Source organism: Saccoglossus kowalevskii, chromosome 12, assembly GCF_978046115.1.
Source record: "Saccoglossus kowalevskii chromosome 12, keSacKowa6.1, whole genome shotgun sequence".
Lineage (NCBI taxonomy): Eukaryota > Metazoa > Hemichordata > Enteropneusta > Harrimaniidae > Saccoglossus > Saccoglossus kowalevskii.
Window position 1 is genome coordinate 35251295 of NC_140652.1, and position 24634 is coordinate 35275928.

The window sequence follows — 24634 nt, forward strand, 5'->3', positions numbered from 1 at the left end:
TATTTATCACAGACAGTAGGGCAATTGTCACATTTAGTGCTCCAAGAAAATATTCTCTGTCCATGTGTATTTATATAAATAGATGCAGTTTCTTTGGCTTGAATAACATTCACTGGCTTCGTACATACAGGTATACTGGTTTACCTGTTTCTAGTTGAAATATAGCCAATCTTATTAACCAAGACAGTTGGACATTTGCCACATGTCACAACACTCATTTCCAAGTGCCATAGCTTGAAACAAGTAGTCAAATCTGATATTGGCTGGAGCTTTAGTTTATATGGACATGGTAAATGGCAAACTAGATGGTCAGAAAGTAATAAAAATAATCACAGCTTTACTCCACCCACCCCACTATGAAGTAAAAGGCTATTTATAAGGCCATGTATGATGGTTTCATGTTTCGTATGGAAAACAATTTTAATTATAAACTTATATGCTCCTGTACCCAACCATGGGGGTCCATCACACTAAACAACAAGTGTCCCTATTACTAAGAAAAATGTACTTTTTTCATTAAAATTACTGATATATATATATATATATATATATATATATATATATTTAGTCATGTGCCAGTTTTAAAAGAAATCCAGCCAAAAATGCCTGAAATAGCACAATTGCTTTATTTTCATTCATTTTTACTACTTAAACATGGATACAAGTTAGACATCATTAAATTCGTGGATACGGACATGTTCTTAGAACTTTGCCATTTTTGGACCTATTCCCAGAACGAACTTGTGCATTCTATGCCATGTATTCATCATTTCCCGAATACAGTTCTGCAATACCCCCCCCCCCATAAAATAAAACAACATTTTGCATTTTATTTACAGGGCATAGCAACGTGCGTCTAGTTCCCCTAATGTCCAATGCATGTCCAAGTATGAACAAAATCCGTCTTAACTTAACACCTTGAATTGGATTACAAACCAAATGCACGTGTACGTATGCCAATATGAATGAGCGTAATTTGAACGTAGTCAGTACTGGCATGTCCGAGTTACAGGTGTGGACAGACGTCCATATGCAAATGTCCCTGTTATGGGATTGAAACATTACAAAATTATAATTTTTGTATTCCGTTCAAAAATATACAGTGCATTAGAATGGATCAATATTAAGAACAATATTACAGATCACCTGGTGGTATAAAACATATTTGAAAACACTATTTGGTCGTCGTATGACAAAAATGAGCACGCCGAATACAAATCGAATACTTGGGATGTTGTGTACATAACCAAACAAACTATGAAATAGCTGCTGCATGAATATTTGCAACATCTTCATGTTTTACCGCAAGACTCATTTTAATTCATCTTACTCATTATGTTGACAGAAAATATATACTTTATAATATTTATTAGAGTGAATTAACTTATCAGTAATTTGGCCGTTTTGATTGTCTCTTCTAGCTTAACTAAGTGCTTTATAACTGACAATTTATCTATTATGAATCATCAGTTAGTCACAAGAAAAAAACATGATAGCTATATTTTTTTCAGACCAACGGCCCGCACTTTCTCGTGAATATAGTTTTGCTAAAACTGGGGAGTGTCAGTAACACTATGGTGAAAACTGGAGAGTGTCAGTAACACCGTTTTGAAAACTGGGGAGTGTCAATAACACCATTATGGTGAATCTGGGGAGTGTCAGTAACACCGCGTTGAAAACTGGGAAGTGTCAGTAACACCATTATGGTGAATCTGGCTTTAAAATTGGTATATTAAAGGGGAACTAAAAAAAGCCTATTTTGGTGTTTGTATTTATCAAGTTATGTATATTGATTATAAATTTGAAAAAAAATGATTATCTTTAGAGTTATGATGATTTAAATATGAGAAACCATAAACCTGCGAAGGACTTCCGTTTGCGCCATCTTGCCATAAAAAACGCCCTCATGAGGTATAAACAGGTAAGGTAACAAAGCATGATGACGAAATAGTATCTGATTAAATATATGCAACTTAGGGAGCCACATTTGGCTGGAATGGTGAATTGACTTCTCGTCTAGGTTGTTTCGACTTTTACGTTAATGTTATTTACCAGCGTATCAACATACAAACATTATGTATGTGCAATTGATCGAGACAGGCATTTTGTTTTGTTTTTTGTCTGTCTAATAAATGATGTTTCCAGTACTGCACTGTTGCGGCGTGCAAATTATTCAAAGTATCGATGCTGGAGTACTAGTATGCAATCTTGAGTGCGTAGGTGGTGGTGGAAACATTTTCGTCCATGTATTCACGGGGCTGCACTGGCAAATCATGGGACAAGTGTCACAGGAACACCAAGCAGATTGTTCACAGACTTTCGTGTAATTTGAAATAAAACTATCATCCGAACAAGGGGCATCGTCGACGATATACTCTCATCACTCACACTGGACTGATCTGAATCTTCACAGTATACCGTACTTCCCTGAGCATAAGCCCGGAGGCATGAACACGTAAGGGAAAAGTAAGGAATGAGCTTAATATACTCGAGGACCAACTCAGAAAAGATGATTTTGTTTTGGGATTAAACACTGTAACATCTTGCTAACAACGAAAAATTATCCAAAAAAAGTATTCGTTCACCACGCCGGGCTCGGGAAAATAATACATATTTTTTTGGAAAAAATGCGTCATAGATTTCCACGACACTTACAATGAAGAAACAAACATGTTCATAAAAAAACACATATTTTATTATAATACGATTTACATACCGCCTTAATTTACGGTGAAATAATGGGTAGGGTCTGCGAGAAAACAGTGGACGAAGGCATTTATCATTATCTTCGTTTTGGTATGTTTTCGATCGTACGCAAATTCTCGACGCAAAGCAATTTTCCACCATGAGGTTTTTCAGCACGATTTGAACTGGAACAACTTCATTTGACCTAACTGGTCATGTCTTTCATTGACCAATCAAAATGATGTGTCGTAATGATGAAATTTTCCGATTATTGACGATGATTTATTGACGCAATGCGGAAGTGAATTACCGCAATGTTAATGCGATCTGTAGCACTGATTGCAACGAAAAAACAATGATTTTTTTTCTAAAAACTGGCGATTCGCAATTTCCGAAATATAAACGACGGTTAATAGTAACCGTGGGTAAACTGAGTGTGGAGGAAGAATTTAAACACCTTTCACGGTTGCCAACATGTCACATCGTTCAAACCCTAGGCTTTTCATGATAGTCTCAAAGTAAACCAATGCCCAATAACCAGGTACACGACTTAACGATCACATTTTTGGCTTTTCGAAAGCTACTATTTAAAGAAATATGGATTACTCCAGTATTGCAACATCGGGGTTCATCCTGAGTAAATGACAGAATAGAAAGGATGCGAACCACGTTGTGTACGTTCGCCATGCACTCTGAAATTAATGCGAGTTTTCTCATAAAAACTAAAAGCACGAACCAAACTACCATGCTAATCACGATTATTATGAAAAGAAACACACCTTTTACATGCATATTTTACAGAATATCGTCGACGCCCAGTAAAACACTCTGGGCTTATAATCGTGACTGCTCTCAACTCGATAAATACCTAGTAAAAATATAGGGATGGGCTTCATACTCGGGAGGGGCTTACGATCGGGGAAGTACGGTACTTTAACGCATTTGGACTTCCACTCTCAGACTACTGTGGCTCAAACGAATAAGGCTCTAACCCAAGTTTTAAAAAAGCACATTGTGCATATAAAAATTGAGTTTATACTAGGTGTACACAATGCTTGGCAGCATGAACGGCTATGTACAATGGCGTATACAAATGCGATCAGATACTAAAACGTCATAGCCGGATGTTAAATATGTTCGTTCGTTATTTATTCCCCTCCATGAATGGCCTCCATGGTGTTTAATTGCAAGCACTTCAAATGCTTATCTAAGCTACAGTTATAATTAAAACAAAATTAAACCACTGCAATATTATTTCGGTTCGCTTTAATCTTGATGTATTGCTGACCATTGTTTATAAACCTCGCATGCCTTCTCATCAAAGATACGTTCTGCAATCTTTCCAAAAATCTGTGGCTTTGGAATAGTGTAATAACTATGCAATGCTTTATAATCAGTCTGGGTTAAATACTTATTGAATTCCTCTAACGTTGCCGCATAGTAGATACATTCCACTCTGTTGAATAAAACAAATGTTTAATTATTCTTCACACCATCTGCTTGAGAAATAATAAGCTATTTCCTACATCAAATTAGGCCACATCTGAACGAGAGGTTCTAAGAAATGACTATGTATATTATTCTTGGAATATGACCTATCTATAGATCTTTTCAGAATGTACAATTCCCAAAGCCGCGCAGGATGGTTGGGTTAGGTTGGCTGATTTATGTCGGGATGGTGGTAATAAAATTGAGTCAGGTCAGGAAGATAAGGTAAGATTGGGTTGGGTCAGGATGCTTGGGTTAGGTTGGCTGACTTATGTCGGTGTGATGGGAATAAGATTAGGTCAGGTCGGGGATAAGGTAGGATTGGGTTGGGTCAGGATGGTTGGGTTAGGTTGGCTGACTTCTCTCAGGATGGTGGGAATTTGATTGGGTCAGGTCGGGAGGATAGGGTAGGACTGGGTTGGGTCAGGATGTTGGGTTAGGTTGGCTGACTTATGTCGGTGTGGTGGGAATAGGATTGGGTCAGGTCGGGGGATAAGGAAGAACTGGGTTGGGTCAGGATGGTTGGGTTAGGTTGGCTGACTTATGTCGGGATGGTGGGAATTTGATTGGCTCAGGTCGGGAGGATAGGGTAGGACTGGGTTGGGTCAGGATGTTGGGTTAGGTTGGCTGACTTATGTCGGTGTGGTGGGAATTTGATTGGGTCTAGTCGGGAGGATAATGTAGGATTGGGTTGGGTCACGATGGTTGGGTTAGGTTGGCTGACTTATGTCGGTGTGGTGGGAATAAGATTGGGCCAGGTCAGGAGGATAAGGTAAGATTGAGTTGGGTCAGGATGGTTGGTGTCGCATACGACTTGTTTACTACTTCCGTGTGACTGAGAATGTTCTAGAACCGTACTGTGTCTGGGTGGAATTTTTAGAAACTGGTTGAATAGGTAATAGAACACTGTAGGAGGCAATAGAAGGTAATGGAACATTCTAGAAATTTGTAGTAAGTTCCATACTCATTATGTATGCTGATGTAATGGTCTATTTATAGACAGTGTGGGTATATATAGGGGAGTTGTTCAGCACTGAGATCAGATCGGAGATCTCGTTGAATTGTATTGGAGTTTTAAGTATCTAGTTATTGGAGTAGTGGAGTTTTACCGCGTTATTGTACTTGAAGTTTGCAGAGTATAATAATACCAGTACCAGTTGAAACCTCATCTGTTGGCTCCGTGTTCGTATTTTATCATCGCCGCCAGGGAAGTCTTTCTGTTACTGTTGCCATTTTGTTATTTGAACCATCACACCTGTACTATACCAATTACGGTAATATTACGTTGCGTGTGACAGTTGGGTTAGGTTGGCTGACTTATGTCGGGGTGGGAATAAGATTGGGTCAGGTCGGGGATAAGGTATAGGACTGGGTTGGGTCAGGATTGTTGGGTTAGGTTGGCTGACTTATGTCTGTATGGTGGGAATAAGATTGGGTCAGATCAGGAGGATAAGGTAGGACTGAGTAGGGTCAGGACGGTTGGGTTAGGTTGTCTGACTTATGTCGGGATGGTGGGAATAAGATTGGGTCAGGTCGAGAGGATAAGGTAGGATTGGGTTGAGTCAGGGTGGTAGGTTGGGATGCGATTAAGTTATGTTGGATTAGGAATATAGGGAAAATTTGGTGTGGCTGAGAGGATGGGAAATGGTTATGTTATGTTGGGATAGTATGATAGGTTGAGCCAGGAAAGGATGAGATTGGGTTGGGTCTGGAAAGATTGATAAGGTACGATTCAATTGGGTCGATAAATAAGATATGGTAGGCTAGATTTGGGTAAGATTGAGGCTAAGAATAGGGTTGGATCGAGTTGATTGATTTGGAAAGAGTGGGGTGGGCTTGAGAGGGATATGTGTCTGAAAATGTGTTATGTCTTTGATGGCACAGATAAGAAGAACAGATGCCTAACCATTTGTAGTCTCTACGACTTAAGTATTATGCAACATCCTGCTACCCTACAATTTCTGTTTGCACAAATATTGACATGTAACAGTATATAGATGCTTAGTTTTAACGATTAAATCAGTTGCCACTTTGTGTTCTAACTAGGCACACCTCGTCTTTGTCTCCCCTACTCCACGACCCAAACCTTCCCCTACAATTTGAATGGATTATTTCAGGATGGTAGAATTGCGCTGGGTCAGAAAAACAGGTTGGGTCACGAGGTTAGAATATGGTGGTATAGGCTTGGAGATAGGGGTCCGGTTAGGTAGTCTAGGGTTGTGTTTGGGCCATGGAGTGGGTTGAGAGGTTCGGATCTGGTAGGTGGGTTGACTTTTAGGAGATTACAGACTTGGGTTGGTTGGTTGGTTGAGTTGAGTAAGTATAGGGTCGGGTTGAGTTGAGAGGTTAGGATAGGTAAGTATATGATTGGTCGATGTTGGTCGAAACAGGTTGGGTTGGAAGGCCAAGATAACGTTGATTTGTGAATCTTACCCAGTTAAAAGAATGGCAGAAGCACACATTAGACAGGGTTCACAGCTCGAATACATGTGGCAACCTGATAGGTCTAAAGACTTGATCGACTCACACGTATTTCTTATTGCTACAATTTCGCCGTGTGCTGTTGGGTCAGAGTTCATTGTCATCATGTTGTAACCTTCACCTGTAACAAAACAAAACTTATGGCATAGTATATGTTATTATACGGGTGTGTGTGTGTAATAATGGAGTATACCTTGAGGGTGTAGATAAGGTGAAAACACGATTATTGGTCAATGCATATGTCAATTTAAATCGGGAGGGTCGTCACCTGCGCACGCATCACGATTGTGATATTTTGTCGGATTTATTACCCAACTAACGATTTGCTCACCTCTTATCCAACTTATTGTTACATAAATTGTAAGTGGAAAGTACAGAGCCCTGGATGTGTGAATGAAAAGCACACATATTTGGATACTTTGCAACAACCCATTGCACATGTTTATTTTTAGACTGCTGATACAGTCACTGGATTGTGTTGTCAGCAGAATTTGAGATACATACATCCTGTTTCCCCTTTGGCATAATGGTATGTCCCAGACAGTGGTGTGGTGATTGTGAAATACCTTGCAATATGCTGAGCCCAGCGTTGCTGGCAATCAAAATAAATATGACGTCATTGACCCGAGTCTCCTACTTTAAATTGGTAGAGCTTGGATAAAGAGTGGTTTATTCCACAATTGGCAGCATCCTCTATTCAATAATTTGTCCGCTATTTCGAGATAACCAATCATTTCGTTGGATACATTTTATTGTTTTTTGTATGGCCATAATTTCGTTTCAGTATTTAAGTCGATGCATATGTGAAAGTCTTTATTAAGGAAGGTGACCTGACTTGACCCGTATAATCTTGTGATGTTAACTCTTGACTCCAGTGAGCTGTACCCTACATACGCAGACGTGCTGTTCAGTATTATTATTAAATTCCTGCTCATCAACAGGAACCCCTGACGCTCACTGCCCGAATGGCTCCAGTGCTACCAGTAGCAGCAGATAGCAGTGCAGTTGCCGATACTCCCTGGACACAGAGCATAAGTTTAAATTGTAGTGCAGCTGCTTCGACAGTGTGCCAGATACGAAGGAACGCAACATTGCACATTGCTGTCCATTGGAGAGTGGAGTGTTCCCTGCAGCATCGATCAAGTCCCTAATTTTATTTGTTTACTGTGTATCCCCACTCCTTGCTGATTTCAGTGACCAGCACCCCTATTATTTATTTTATTAAAGTAAAGGAAACATTATATATTGTGTTGTTTTGATTTATTGTATTCGTTACTGGTATATTTTTCTTCCCTTCACAGCCTCAGTTGTGGTGATATACATTCACCAAACGACCACCCACCCCATGACAGCGGACAAGCTTAGAGGGGGGAGACTTATAAGATAAGCACGCTACCAGAGACGTTGATTATTATTAGACCTGTATTGAAGACAAGCTCCCAACTGCTGAATACGGAGAAGCCCCACAAAGGCCCCATCCCGTATACGGCACACTATAATAATGGTTCCGCAAGCGTGAGTGTACACGTTGCCTGAAATTCAGTCATTTCGAGTACAGAGTAGATAAGTAGATTATAAACGGTATATTGCCTAGTGCTAGCACAGCAAAAAACGTGTTGATTTGGTCACGGTGGCCAATCTTACGAAGTCATTTTTTAAATTTTTGGAAGGGGTGGGAGAATTTAAACATATACCTGATTGTAGTTATCAGGGAAATGTATGAGTGCCGGGGGTGTTAAACGTAATGCAGAGGATAGAAAATTAATATATCTCAAAAAATCAGTGAGACGCAAAGAACGATACATTTGGAGAAGTCGTGCGTTGTCAAATCAGTCACAGATAGCACCGGAAATATGTGAATGTTATCATACCTATGATCTTGCCATCTTTAACTATGACCGCCCCAAATGGCTCACCGACCCGTTTTGTGCATGCTCCTATATAACTCAGGTCGATTGCTCTTCTAATGAATCGACGCTGGTCGTCCAGAGTGGTCACCGAGTTTTGAGAAGCCATGTTGTTGTTGGACACATATACGAGTACTTTGACCCCCCAAATGCATATGATCTGATTGTCAACTACGATAACTAAGAATACATATTTATACAAAATTGATAATTATACCAAATGGGTGTGTTTTCAATCTGAGTGGTGGGTGAGCAGATCAGATCAACACTGTTATGTATCGTCGAGATCTGAAACTAAACTCATGGTAGATAGTATTTAGTTCTCAATTTGAATTTGAATTTGAACTTGGAAAATGCACAACGTAAAACATAAAATGTAAAATTAACGATATTATCAACAATTGACAGTTTTGTCGCTGAATTATACCCATCCTGTATTACTGTTATTTTTACAGTATTTATAATTGTAATGTTTATTTGCATGAATCGTCATTAGTACGAGTGACCGCGGGTGTAGGTCAGTGGTTTAACAGGTACCTCTATTCATACAAGCAAATATTAAACACGTTAAATGTAGATTGTATCTCAATGTGATGACTGCATCGATAAGATTGCGATGGCGAAAGGTCAAGATAATAGTCATAATAATAATAATATGACAATATTTGTATTATGTTATTTTTTTATAATATCAATCAAACGGAAATATAATATAAATAAATTAAAATAGCATTATGTCAGGGATAAAACCAATAACAGTCGTAAGTAGAAATTGTGATTGCGCGGATAGTGGAAGACGACTGTCGCGTTTTTCTAAAAGGGCTCATACAGAGATTAGAATTTGTCGGCACGACGTGGTGCATGTTCACCCCGGGGGGGGGGGGGGCTACTTGCATAGAAGTGCAATACGGGTATGTGTCGCCCGACTGGAGTGTCATTTCACGTTATTTTGTATAGAAGTGGGTAGTCATTTATCAATGTTTTGGTTTAGAATTGTGTAGTTTACTTTTTCAAAGCCAAATACCGGAAGAGGCTGAATAAAATGCATTGCCGAGATGCATTCACTGGTTGCGAAAGGTGTGAGCTGGGTGTTTTTTTTTTCGTTGAAAACACTTGTGTTTAGAAGTGGGTATATAAGTAGAAAAAAATGGTTTAGAAGTGAGTATAGTTTACGAAAGGTGGGCTTCACACCCTTACCCACTTAATGTGGAAGTAGCCCCCCGGGGTTCAAACCACTCAAAGTTAGTGGTTTGGGGTGCATGTTAATATCCCAACTACTATCTCAGCAGGTACCATCTCAAAGTATCCTTTCAAAATGGCTGACCACTCACCCTTTTTGATTTTGTGCCTAATTTTGGTTCGTTTGTGACTCATTTGGCTTGTTTATTGTCCGTTTGGCTCGTTTTTTAGTTATTTGGCTAGTTTTGAGATAGTTTGGCTCGATCGTTTTGGCGTCGTTTGGCTCATTTTGGGTCGTTCCATGTTTTGTCAATGGCCGTCAGATATTTCTGTTGGTGCTAGCAATAATAGCAATAGCATCACTATCTGCAATTTCTGCATTTTTCAACATTCGGTCGTCAAAAAAAAAAAATGTCAGGCCGTATTAAGAAATTTTGAAACAATGTTTTGCCCTGAGCAGCGCCCTCTAACAATAACCTCGGTATCTGTGCTTGACCTAGTATTTAAGATGGAGTCAATTCAATCAATCCTATTTACTTTCGCCTTCATCTGTTTTACAAGCTTCACAGAGGTAATGTACACCGTTTTCGCTTTCTCTTTTTGTGAATAGTAGAGTGTGTAAGTATATCGATACATCGATCGGCGTTTTCAATGGTATTTGGATGCACATTCTCAGCATATCGCTTCGTAGTCGACGCAAGGGTCACGTACAAACCAGACTGTGTTGGTGTATGTTTTGTTCCAATTTCTCTGGGCGTGTGACGATTACTGTACTGTAATGACATCAGATCACGTACATATTCGTCAACATGACGCTAGATAGGTTTGTGTCTAATTTTAAGAATCACTAATTCCGAAATATTCATCAAACAAAACGCGACTAAATTAAAGGGCGGTGGTCGTCGCGCCGCGCTTGTGCAACATTTGTGTTGATAAACATTGATTTTCCCACAATCCAATGCGCTCTTCTAATGGAAATTACGAATATGTACACTAATGGCACGGATCTAGAAGCCGTACCTACACATGAATTGGTGACGTCACAAAATACATGACCTTCAATCGGTGTCGTTTCCTTGGTATATACGAATTGGTATATACAAATTACAATAAAGATACTTAAAAGGTAAAACAAATCATGTGACAATATAATGATAATAACGGTAATAAATCCTAGCTTAACAGTTGAACAGAACGATCATATAGTCAGTCGGGTGACGCCGAGGGTCACGCACTGTGTTGCAAAATGGCCGTGTGGTTGAAACTGGGTTATGGCGTGACGGGTGAGGAAGACGTCATTAAACACTCTCAAAATCACAATAAAACGGGGAAGTGGATGCATATTACATCGTAGCCAACATGGGAAATAAAAAAACGCCCAATACAAACGACATGGGTTTGAATCACACTAGATACACACTCACCAGAACCGAAGCAATCAGAAACCAGCAATCGTTTTGGCTTTTCCGTTCAACTCATCGTAACACTGGAGTAGTTAGAAAAATGAACACCACTTAACGACCAACGTCGTGGCGTGGTACACAAGCGTGCCATCAAAATAAAACAAAATTAGCTTGAAAAGACAGTGGGTTCGAGTCCCGCTCAGGGCTACCGTAAAAACGTAAATCAAATAATCTGAAATCTCTCAAACCGTAAACAAGTAAACAAAGAACGTCGCGAAAAAATAATAAACCTCACGAAACTCCACCATACAAAATTGAATGAATAAATAATAAAATAACTTACGTCTTAAACTGGACGACGCGCAATTTGTTCAACAGTTTCCAGATTGTGACAAGAGATAAACAAGACCCAAGTCAAGGTAAGTTTTGTTAAAGTGTCGATGGCGTTCCCTATATTACGAAAACAATTCAGGCAACAGACGAATATCTTCTGTGGTGTTGTGGAATTTATACTGTGTCAGCGGAATTGTTGATTGAGGGTTCGAAGCCAGCAGTTAACATTTTGTTAGAAAGTTTCACAATTAAATCAAATATCCAATGATACCAGTATATTTATTTCATTATTTTAACAACTTGCAATGGTGGAAGTTGGTCAAACACGAGTTCTTACACCTAAATAAGTATCAAATATTTGTCGACACATTTATTCTCTCAATTTAACAACCTTGTAGAGGTGGAAATTAATTATACAACAGGTATTTACTCACAAATATAATGATCAATATTTGTCCATACATTCATTCTGTCAATTTAAGAACTTGTAATTGTTGGAATTAATCAAATGAGAGTTGTCTACACCAAAATAAGTTTCAAATACTTGTCCATACATTTATTCTCTCAATTTAACAACTTGTAATGGTGAAAAATTATTAAATGAGAGTTGTCTACACCAAAATAAGTCTCAAATATTTGTCCACACATTTATTCTCTCAATTTAGCAATTTGTAATTTGTGGAAGTAAATTAAATGCGACTTTTCTACACCAAAATAAGTCTAAAATAATTGTCCACACATTTAGTCTCTCAATTTAACAACTTGTAATTGTGGGAATTAATCAAACACGAGTTGCTTACGCCAAAATATGTCTCAAATATTAGTCCATACATTTATTCTCTCAATTTATCAACTTGTAATGGTGTAAAATAATTATACGAGAGCTGTCTACACCAAAATAAGTCTAAAGTATTTGTCCGCACATTTATTCTCTCAATTTAACAACTTGTAATGGTGTAAAATATTTAAACGAGAGTTGTCTACACCAAAATAAGTCTAAAGTATTTGTCCGCACATTTATTCTCTCAATTTAACAACTTGTAATGGTGTAAAATAATTAAACGAGAGTTGCCTACACCAAAATTAATCTCAAATATTTGTTCATACATTTATTGTCACAATTTAACCACTTGTTAATAGTGAAAATTACTTAAACGTGACTTGTTTAATCAGTTGACATCAATGCAACTTACCCGCAGACAGTGCACAACAGAGTATCATTATTGAGCAATTATAAACAGGAACGTGTCTTGGCATTAGGGTTAGGGTCGGGTCAGGTATGGGCAACGGAATTATTAACAGGAACGTGTCTTGGCATTAGGGTTAGGGTCGGGTCAGGTATGGGCAACGCAAATGGCAAACACCCAATTGGCAAGATGTACACTAACGGGTTATGGCATGCATATAGTTTACACAAGTAAAAACACAAAATTTGCAATTTTTTGGACAATTGTAACTCAATAATAGAAATATGTTGTATTTCTATATATATATATACACACTATATAGTCTTATCAAATGCAAACACATCCAGTCAATCAATTGTGGTCTTGTGGGTCAGTTCTCTACACAGTTAAAGCTTAGTGACGTCACAGTTTGTACTCATTGGTCTGCACAATAGACAAAGTTGCCATCTTTGTTCATACAGACAGACGCTTGAATAATGATACATTTTTTCTTGGAGGTATCAAACTTGATACAGTTAAATCTTATAACTATCTGGGACTAGTCATTAGTGCCAATGGTAGGTGTATAGATGGCCTAAGGCTCAAAAAACTGTTTTCAATGAAAGCAAAGCTTGGCTCAATTCAAAACATAAGTATAAAAGTTTCAATTTCCCTTTTTGACAAACTCATCAGACCTATCCTCGTTTTTGGTTGTGATGTTTGGGGTGATGAATTCTCCACTAAATCACCTATTGAAGACGTTCAATTAAGTTATTGTCGGTATCTACTAGGGGTGTCACAACACACACCAATTATGGCCATGTATAGCGAGTTAGGCAGATACCCCTAGATGTATTTATAAAAAAAAAAAAATAATTAAATATTACAGTCAGGCCATGAATTCAAATAATGTGCTACTCAAGGAAGCTGTTGTGGTTAACCAAAACATTAAAAGTAAATGGTATCTAGAAGTAACATCGTTATTAAACAATATCCAACAATATCATTTAGTTAACAACTGTGATAAATTAACTTCTGCACAAATGAAACAAATTGATTTGGGCATCAAAGATTTATTCCTAACAAGATGGAAAGGTGAGGTCCATAATGATAACCGCACCAAAGCAAATGAGAAAAACAAACTAAGAACATATCGGCTAATCAAATCAGATTTAAAACTTGAGCCATATTTAGTCAAGCTAAAAAACTTTGAACTGCGTAGTGTGCTTACCAAATTTCGTCTTAGTGACCATAGTCCCAAAATTGAAATGGGTCGTCATAAAAAATCCCATTAAACAACAGGGTTTGAGACAAGTGTAACAAAGGTCTAATTGAGGATGAAATGCATTTGCTGATGGAATGCAACAAATATAATGAGTTGCGTACCAATCTTTTCAAAAAAGCTAAGGATATGATCCCATCATTTGAAAATAAACCTGCAGAGAAAAAATTCATGGAATTGTTACAGAATGAAAACATTATTATACCTGTAGCACAGTTCATAAGTAAAAGCTTTGAAGTCAGAAAGCAGGGTCTTACTTGACGTCTTAATGCCTGCTGTCAATTTAGTAATTTTATATTATTTAGTAATTTAGAGATTTTGTATTATTTAGTAATTTAGTGATTGTATTTGTTATTTAGTATATTGTTTTTTATATATATTTTTCACCTTGTACTTTGTGACCATTTTCTTTCCCTCCAGGGATTGTGTAAGAGTCAATAAGTAAATAAATAAATAAATATATATTTTGTATGAGTCTCATATCTCGTGCATGCATGACACGATGACCACCACCCTTTAATATATATATATATATATATATATATATATATATATATATATTTATTAATTTAATTATAGACACAATACTGACTTTGAAAAATACAGTGATAAAGTCACTAAAAACTACAAGATATAATAAAAAAAAATATTAATATAAAATCATTGCGTTTCAAAATGTAGAAATATATTTAACAATCATGCAATAGCGAAAATCACTTGTTGACAATTAAAATTTCCTAGCCTAGGAGTTGACTTATAAAGAAATTTGTTTAAACATGTAGGCCATTGCACTGTGACATCATATGTTTACATTTATGTTAACCAGGATGCAAATATTTGATAACAAATGTTGCTCTCTGCTTGGCATTAGCTTACAATTTGATGTGATAACATTACCTACAAGTTGTTTTATCAACAGAAACCCAACCAGTCTCTGTGCATGCAGAGTCACCTGTATAGAACAAAAGTGACAGCCTATAGATTCGTGTGATAAATGCATTGCCATGCTCGATGCATAATTAATATCATACCCTTTAAGCTGTAGATAACAGCCCCTAGTGGGAGTAATATTAACTAGAATAATAATAAAATTTCATTATCAACATAAATATATAACGATATTATAATTATAAATTATTCATTGATAGAAGCAAAAGTATACCATGTTAGGGACAACATCAAAAGTTCAATGTAGGATAAAAAACTTAATTCCTTTTTTCCCAAACCCCCCTACTCCCCACTGAAACTTAATTGATAAATATTGGTCATGGCGTCAGACTACATTCACCATTAAATACAAATTGATAATCGAACAGTAGTATGACATACAAAAAGTAGCAGTTGGTTGTCGGGTGGGTGTAATAAGACTTTACATTCGGACCAAACCATTTTCTCGTTTTGGATGTTTGTTTTTTTATTTTCTGTTATTTTTGTCCATGATTGGAAAGAAAAAAAAAAAACTACAAATACTCCAAGATTTTTTTGACTTCATTAAAAAATAAAATCGTTTTTGTAGGATGAAAACTTTTTGAGGTCAAAACCCCCACCCCCAAACTAAAGCAAATAAGTTTTTTTATCTGACATCGATCTTTTGACTGTGTCCTTTAGTTGAGTTTATAATAGATAAATCGATAGAGCTTTATGTACATAAAATTATATCTAATTTATTTTTGTATATGATTAGTTTCATGAATATTCAGCCGTATTTACAAACCCATTTGGGAATTGTGACCTGTGTGCAGTGTGCTAGTTCTTAAAAATAAAATATTTAATTACAATCTTTAAATACTTGTAATAATAGTTACACTTTTTGTGATAATTTACTTTGAATAACAATTAATGAATTAATAAATAAATGATGTCTCATATTTCAATATTATTCTTGGAAATGACACCAACTTTTATTATAATATGCCGTTTTTATGATGATCCAAAAACAAATTATGTCGCTACAAATGTTTGTCAATGTGATTATGTGTGTGTGTGTGAATTTTGCAGGTTGCAGGTAAATATATTCTGCAGTATTTCAATAATTATTGTGTTCTGGACACATAATTTTGTGTTACCTGATTGTTTTTAATACTTCATTAAACAAAAATAATTTGCTTATCTTGTCTAGTTTTTTCAAGCCCATGTGGCCTTTGCAGATATGTTTCTTTTGACATTGTCCTGAGTTATTTGATAGGGCAATAATTGAATTGACTCAAAAGTTAGTAATTTTGTTGACAATATAGAACTAATCTCTTATGACATAATATTTAAGTGACGTCAACAGCTCTGATGTAGAATCAGTTCTAGCCTGTCAAATGCCAATGAATAGCGAGAGAATATGTATATACAGGAGTGTATAGTGATAGACTATAAACTATAAAATCCTGATTGACCAGAGATCACATGTTGCCACAGTCTGAAACTGTGACCTGTCTGATAGTAATTTTGGCCCCAAGGAAGCCATAGAATGCTCCATTTTAACTTAGAATTATCAAAGACTCCACACACTGGTAGGGAGAACCCTAGCTCCCATACTTGGTGACGCCGCTAAATTCAGTGCTCCCTCTTGCAGTTTTTTTCTAGAAAAACCCCTGTTGATGGATATGATCACTACTTTTGTGTTTAGTTTGCAGCACTTTATTCATATACAAAGTTCAGAAAAATTATTTGAAAAACTGCGCATAGGGTAGGTAGTTATTTATGCCTATCTTGGTAGTAGATAAAATCTGACACATTCTGTTGACATATTTTTTTATTAGGCTTTACGATGTGGTGGTATTTATTGTGATCATGATCAGTACTGTTGTGCGTTAGATACACCAAGATGCTGTTACCATGACGATATGGGATGTTGCAATACTGGATCAGTGCTTGCTGTCTCCTGTAAGTAATTTTCAATAGTACATTATTAAATAATTTGTAAATTAATCAACTCTGTTCCAAAATTAGTCAATTTTCTCTAGAAAAAAATTGCAAATAATATGATACAATCAATGAAAAATCTAAGATTATGGAATATAATGTTCTTGTAGTATGTTATTAATTTATACAACTGTAGGTTTATTATGAAATCTTTGTTAAATTTTCTCTCATACACCCCGAACATTGATTCTTGAAAATCACAAAATGCCGCTACTGTAGTATTGTTGAGTATGGCTAGATTAAATACTTGCATTGAGCTCACACAAGTGCTCCTAATGGGTTGGTGAATACTGAAAGTATTTACATACAGTATTGACAGTGTATTTTTTCACTTCTACACCCTTTGCTGCATCAGCAGGTGCCAATGTGACTCTGTGAGCTGCACAATGAAACTGTATTAAAAACGGTGTAGCTCTCTGTAGGTTTACATCTAGGCCAACCATTCTGGTGGTTCGTCGTCAGAAATGTCCTGTCTGAGCAAAGTCTCATCATTTTGTATCTCGAAATATTTTTTAACTGTCTTGGATTTTCCGTCTTTTACGATGCACTAAAAGTTAGTCAGTTTTTTATTAACAGTTATGTTGACAGTCTTGTCTATGATGGCAGAGATAAAAAGACTTTCGTCATTGTTAATTTTAGTTTTAGATTGCTGCTTGCATTTTTTTATACTGTCAGGATGTGTGTATATTGAATCACCTGACAGACCTTCTCATTTATGTAATTGTTGTAATCCAACCATTGATAAAAATATATCATCATGTAGTTTTTTCTTTGTCATGAATGTATCATTCCAGCATGTGAATTGTTTTTTTTTTCATTCTTGAATTTTTTGACTGCCCTTTTCATTCCTACTCTCAGAGATCTAAACTTCAACCATGTGAAGTTATTTGTTTTAAAACGGGAGGGTTGTCACCTGCGCATGTGCGGGAATTGAGTCCCAAGCGACGATAACCACACATGCTAAAACACCAAGCCTTATGGGTAGATGCTTGTTTGTAAACAATGACACGCTATGGCCATCTGACACATGCGCAGGTGACGACTCCCCTGCTTTAATACTGCCTTTACAAATCAAACAGAAAATCCATTACTCATCATTTCATCAATTATTTTGTTTTGAACTCACAAAAAATGTTTTCATTTCCTTACATTTTTTAGTTATCCCCACTGATTCAGACATAGAAACAGTACTGTCAGCAAATGTCTGCCTGACTGAATACTGCTGGATTGGGTCTTCATGATTTCAGTGTTTTAATCATTCTCACTCAACTTGTCCTGTGATAATCTTGCCGTAAATTTAAAATGGAAAACATTCAAATAAGTGTGTCACAAGGGAGAGAGTTGCTGTCAAATAAGCAGAGTTTATGCGTAGTGCGGCATATTTTCATTATGCATTTTAGCACACCTTACCTTACCTCACCTCAGCTATTCACACTTCATCTCACCTCACATTGAATAGACTGACTCAGCTGTGGTAATAATTCATATTATTAAAGCCTCATTTCTATTGAGAAACTATTTGCAAAATCTAAAATGAATGAATAAGAACAAAAGTCAAGCTAAGTACTTTTGGATGTCCAGTCAGCTGGAAGGTGGATCATGTAAATATGTAATGCCAGCAAATAATGTAAAGCCAACAATTGATTTAATACAGCAATGAGTGTTGTGAATATGTGGTGGCAGATTGTAGGTGATTAGACCATGAACAATTCTTTGTTGATATCAAGCTATTCTTATGTAACAATGTGGTACTAGCGTCTCTTCAACAATACAAAGATTAACTATTGGCTTAGAATCACATTGTTATTGTGATGTAATTCTCTACAGGAGGTTGGAATGATGATAATATAATATGTGAGAAGCACATGTTGTGTTAAGATGTCAGGGTAAACCACATAATTTTGTCATCAGTTAAAATTGGGCAAAAATAGCTTTTTTTAATTTTTTGCCTGAATTCTAGAAAATTTTTAATTTTCATGAAAATTTAAAATAAAAGCATAATTTTAAGGATAATTTTGAAATTAAAGAAATGTGTACAAATCAATTTTGGAAAACAAATTGATCTGAACCTTTTTTTCATTTCTATAATATAAGCTAACATCAACAATTGGCCCGGGTATCCCTACAAATTAAACTCATCGTAACTATGCTTTGACCCACTGCTATCTAATTTTGTTTGTAGGGTTTTGGTTCATAATGTTTCTAATACTCATCGGGACATGTGGATGTTGTTGTTGTTATCAAAGACGCTCACAAGCAAGGCAAGGATATATGTTCCTACGTCACAATAATGAGCCAATCTTTCAAGGCTATGGATCAGGAGGATCAACAGATATTCCTTATGGATCAAGAGGTACAACAGAGTACCCACATGGAGCTAATGTTTTTGTAAGTCTGAACACCACTAGTGTATTAATATAAGGTTATTACGAGAATACCTCAAAGTATGCACGAGGACAGTACAGCTGCAGTATCAACCGACACGCAGCGGAGGTCGATGCGTGGCGTACTGTCTGAGTGCATACTTTGAGGTATTCTCGTAATAACCTTATATTATACTCTTTTTTTTTTCATTATTATTAGAGGACGCTTACGTGCGTAATCATTCCATATTTGGATTCGCATTTCCTAATATGGTAGGATGAACATACCCTGTAAAATACCACAAATTTACGGCACGCTGTAACTTATGGCGTTACAGTAACAGATGTATAATAATTATATATATTGATACTGTACATTACATGCTTTAAAAATCTTTTCAAATGAAATCATAATTTGATATCTCATCATTTTATTTTATCTTTGTTTCAGGTGTCACCGCCTGCATATGAGGTAAGCATTGTCATATTCAGGTAGTATAAATCTACCAATGCAACATGTTATGCCATATAGTGAAAACTATATACATTTTTGTGATGCAGTCATCTTATTAATGATATCATCGATGTCATCTGTGTTGTAATAGCTGGAATCTCATGGTATAATGTCATAGCTGTGATGTCATCTGTGATGTAATAGCTGGAATTTCATAGTATGATGTCATAGCTGTGATCTCATAGTATGATGTCATAGCTGTGATCTCATAGTATGATGTCATAGCTGTGATCTCATAGTATGATGCCATAGCTGTGATCTCATAGTATGATGTCATAGCTGTGATCTCATTACTGAGGTCATAGCTGTGATCTCATAGTATGATGTTATAGCTGTGATCTCATAGTATGATGTCATAGCTGTGATCTCATAGTATGATGTCATAGCTGTGATCTCATAGTATGATGTCATAGCTGTGATCTCATAGTATGATGTCATAGCTGTGATCTCATAGTATGATGTCATAGCTGTGATCTCATTACTGAGGTCATAGCTGTGATCTCATAGTATGATGTTATAGCTGTGATCTCATAGTATGATGTCATAGCTGTGATCTCATTACTGGGGTCATATCTGTGATCTCATAGTATGATGTTATAGCTGTGATCTCATAGTATAATGTCATAGCTGTGATCTCATTACTGAGGTCATAGCTGTGATCTCATAGTATGATGTTATAGCTGTGATCTCATAGTATGATGTCATAGCTGTGATCTCATAGTATGATGTCATAGCTGTGATCTCATAGTATGATGTCATAGCTGTGATCTCATTACTGAGGTCATAGCTGTGATCTCATAGTATGATGTTATAGCTGTGATCTCATAGTATGATGTCATAGCTGTGATCTCATAGTATGATGTTATAGCTGTGATCTCATAGTATGATGCCATAGCTGTGATCTCATAGTATGATGTCATAGCTGTGATCTCATTACTGAGGTCATAGCTGTGATCTCATAGTATGATGTTATAGCTGTGATCTCATAGTATGATGTCATAGCTGTGATCTCATTACTGAGGTCATAGCTGTGATCTCATAGTATGATGTTATAGCTGTGACCTCATGGTATGATGTCATATTTGTGATCTCATTACTGAGGTCATAGCTGTGATCTCATAGTATGATGTTATAGCTGTGGTCTCATGGTATGATGTCCTGGCTGTGATCTCATTGCTGAGGTCATAGCTGTGATCTCGTATGATGTTATAGCTGTGGTCTCATGGTATGATGTCAAAGCTGTGATCTCATTACTCATGTCATAGCTGTGATGTCATCTGTGATGTCATAGATGTGATCTCATGTCTATGATGTAAAAGCAATGATCTTGTGGTTGTGAAATCTCTTCCCAAAATCTCTGCAATATGGACGTAAATATAGTTTAGGAATAAATATAACAAATATTCTATAAAATTTTATAAAATATTATTAGATTTAATTTAATTTTTTTTCTAGACTAGTCTATTATTCAATTACTCTCAATCTCTAGCCATACACTACATATTCATTCACAATAATTTATCTGGTCACATGACCCTAAATTTGCATATCCAATATAATTGCATAACAGATACATAAGTTTTTGGTCACATATTGTACACACTTTATGCATGTTGTCATGACAATTCAACTTGTTATCGTGTCATTTGTGTTATTTTGAAATGTAACCTTTCATTTCAAATCGATTTCCATAATTTGGTTGTGTTTCAATTCTGTATCATGAATGTATGCACAGTGAGCACTGGTCTTGTTATTTTCAAGATGTCTGTATACTTATAATGTGTATCTTATTGTTGTATCTTACGATAGGACGTCACCAAACAGTCTGCACCACCAGATCAACCGCCACCAGCGTATTCAGTAAAATAACCAAATATATACTGACTTAAAGATGCCATTTTTTTTACAGAAAGTAGAGGCTGAACTGAGTCTATTTGTAATTATGTAAAATATGCGTTTTAGTTTTTTATCTGTCTCTTAATCGACACAGTTTAACTGGAGGGGGGGGTGCCAAACCGAGAAAGTCAACAAATTAATTCCAGCAAAAATGTTTTACACACAGGTCCCACTCTGTGAAACAAAGTGTCAGATATTCGGACAACAATCAATTCTCGTTTTATAAACTATCATTCCCCTTCCTGATAAAAAAGTGATGATGCACCTTTAGATACAGTTGTTAATAGTAACCTTTATCATTGCTTTGTTCACTGTTCCACTACTGAGGGCGCACTTTGTCACTCTGTTTAGTTTTTAATACTCCTTATCCTTGTCACTAATATTACGTGCAATATGTAATTATTTGTTTTGTACTATTTAATGAATATTACTAGAATTTTTTTTACATGAGTTTGATTGGATTGTGAGCTTAAAGATTTGTTAAGGGAGTCTGGTCGGTAGTTGGGATGTCACCGAAATGTGTCAAAATATTATACTTGCATCTGACACTGTATTGTAAGACCTATATATCAGATGACATCAAGCAAGCAGAGACATCAGCAAAAACTTAGAGTCTTTTGCATTGACTTTTTCAGGAACAATTCAGTGCATGTTTCACCTCTATTTATTATATAGTGTATCCAGCAATCCTCAACGAAACTTTGTAATAATACAGGTACAAGTTATTTTATTGTTTTTATGACCAATGTTTCATTATAACATACGGTAAAACTACCCTTTTGAACTAGCCTTGTATTTTAGCTCATTTGTATTTTTGTCTGGTTCAGGACATAAATTATTCTTAAAATGAAATAGTAATTGTCATTTTGCTCACTGGTATGATGTAACCATGGTTACATTAAATAAATTTGAAAGTATGGACGAAGACAAAATTGTAGGTACTGGGTAATCTACATTTTTATCTTCTACAGCTTGAGGTTTAGAGTGACACAAACAAAACAAGAACATTGATATCTCATTAAATTGTGTACATAAATTAATCCTTTGTTTACTCTTCCCATGTGTATAGAATCATTAAACAGAAATGTACCTTTTAGGAGCAACCCTTGTCAATACGGGATGTTGGAGCAACAGCGCCCTCTAGCGGATAATTACAATGAGCCATAAACTTTACATCAATCATTATATCAAAATAAATTGCTATTTTTAGCTCTAACTGAACCACATGCAACCCATTTATTAAATTATTGATTATTATTATTGATATATTGCTAGTTTCAGAATGTAGTTAAAGATTCACCATTTTACTTTGTGTGTATTTTGGTGTCTAGATACAAGTAAAAATCACATCTTTGCCAGCTTGTATTTTCATAGAAGTTCTTTTAATAATAAACAAAATATAAAAATGAAGCTGTTGGTGGTAGTTTGTATTTCTTTCCAGTATTTAATTTTCCATATATATACCAGGTACACTACTATAAACCATAGGAAATGTCCATGATTTGGAAATCCATAATGTTCTCTCCTGTGTGCCTATAGAAATTCATGCTTTTATATATTTTTTTTTGTCTGATTTTTTTTTTATTCAGTAGCTATCATGGAGGGATGTCTGTTATTGGTATTGACTACTGTATCCACTGATATGTAAAGTGTAATGGGAATAGATGGTACACAGGTTTATACATGTCTTTTTCGCGAGCATGTCTTTTTAGGGAATTTTATTTAAGAACTGATTTCCTAATTCAAGATGTCGCTAATGACTTTATTATAAATTCAAAATGGCCAAGGCTTGGGGATTTGTATACAGTAATCCGGAACATAAAAATCTGGGGAGCTTCATGATTACCGATACACTTGTCAGTTTTTCTTTGTTTTTATGGAGGTGGTATCTGCACATTTGTTTTGACACACGACAGAAAAGTATTGTGAAAACAGGAAATCAACAGAGACAAGAGAGATTCGCTAAATCAACATTTTGCTATTGCGTCATTTTACCACAATTCGCTAAAATTGCATGTCGCTTTTTCAACATGTTTTACAGTATATCTAATTGTATCATTTTTCCAGGGCAATATTTGACCTTTGACCCATTAACTCGTGAGGTGGATATAATGCTGTTCTTCAAAAATGATCAATAATCTATGTAGATGTTATTTGATACATAACTTCATAAAACTATTCATGCACAAATTTATCCCCTGAGATTTTGTTTCAAGTCAAGTGCTTAAAAGAAAGGTACATATAGTCACATGATATAAATAACACATTTTGATTGGATGAATGTCAAATAACTAATGGGGTACAAAACTACAACGAACACGAAGACACCACATTAACAAAATCTGCAATGTCCCTTTACTTGCAAAAAATACTGACAGGGGTGTGTAGCTGGTTGTTTGAAACCCCTACCCCTTATCAGACAGAAATAAACTCAAATTGCCTACCCCTTTTCAGACAAACTGAGGATGTTTGACACCCCTTTCTAGACAATAAGCAAAAATGGCACCAAGGGAAAAGCAGGTGGACTCCCCGGGACGGACTTCGGAGATCAAAATGAAGTTACAGAAAGAAAAAAATCGATTGTTGGATTGCTCTAGAGATAGTCTTTGGAAAATATGGACTTTTTTTTCACACAGAAATAATGAAAAAAGGATACCCCCTTTCAGGCAAACAGGGTAAAATAACATACCCCTTTTCAGACAGAAGTCGTGAATTTGGAACCCCTTTTGGCGGCACATATACATATAGCACTTCAATATGAGTAACCCCCCCCCCCCGGGTACTATTGAGTCTGGACTCAATACATGCTTCATATTCTGTTTTTTTTAATAATATGGTGTTCAAATTTCATTTAAATAAACAATGTATTTTACACGCGTTGTATACGTCGCTATGAATCCCATATCGAATAGCACGCGGCGCTCTTTAAAGTATCCCTGCATGAATCTCAAATGAAATGAAGTGCGCCACTAGCGGACATTTGAAGAAAGGTTAATTACGTGTATATTTTTCGCTACAGGCGAA

General features: G+C 36.1%; 2 protein-coding genes and 1 long non-coding RNA gene across 3 annotated transcripts; 2 read left to right on the top strand and 1 right to left on the bottom strand.

The window, feature by feature from the left end:
- Positions 1-3812: 3812 nt before the first annotated feature.
- On the bottom strand, positions 3813-8709 carry LOC144355867 (uncharacterized). The gene is made up of 3 exons (XM_085506608.1): positions 8526-8709; positions 6607-6775; positions 3813-4141 (listed from the first exon to the last, which is right to left on the bottom strand). The coding sequence occupies exons 1-3, from the start codon at positions 8668-8670 to the stop codon at positions 3952-3954; spliced, it is 504 nt and encodes a 167-aa protein (XP_085362734.1). The 5' UTR covers positions 8671-8709; the 3' UTR covers positions 3813-3951.
- Positions 4320-7895, top strand: LOC146735759 (uncharacterized). The gene is made up of 2 exons (XR_014931272.1): positions 4320-4398; positions 7596-7895. It is a non-coding gene; the product is annotated as an uncharacterized LOC146735759 (long non-coding RNA).
- A 1524-nt stretch (positions 8710-10233) lies between the features above and the next one.
- On the top strand, positions 10234-23020 carry LOC100378325 (uncharacterized). Its single transcript, XM_002736663.4, has 5 exons — positions 10234-10311; positions 16675-16798; positions 19020-19225; positions 19652-19672; positions 21524-23020. The coding sequence occupies exons 1-5, from the start codon at positions 10249-10251 to the stop codon at positions 21581-21583; spliced, it is 474 nt and encodes a 157-aa protein (XP_002736709.2). The 5' UTR covers positions 10234-10248; the 3' UTR covers positions 21584-23020.
- The last annotated feature ends 1614 nt before the right edge of the window (positions 23021-24634 follow it).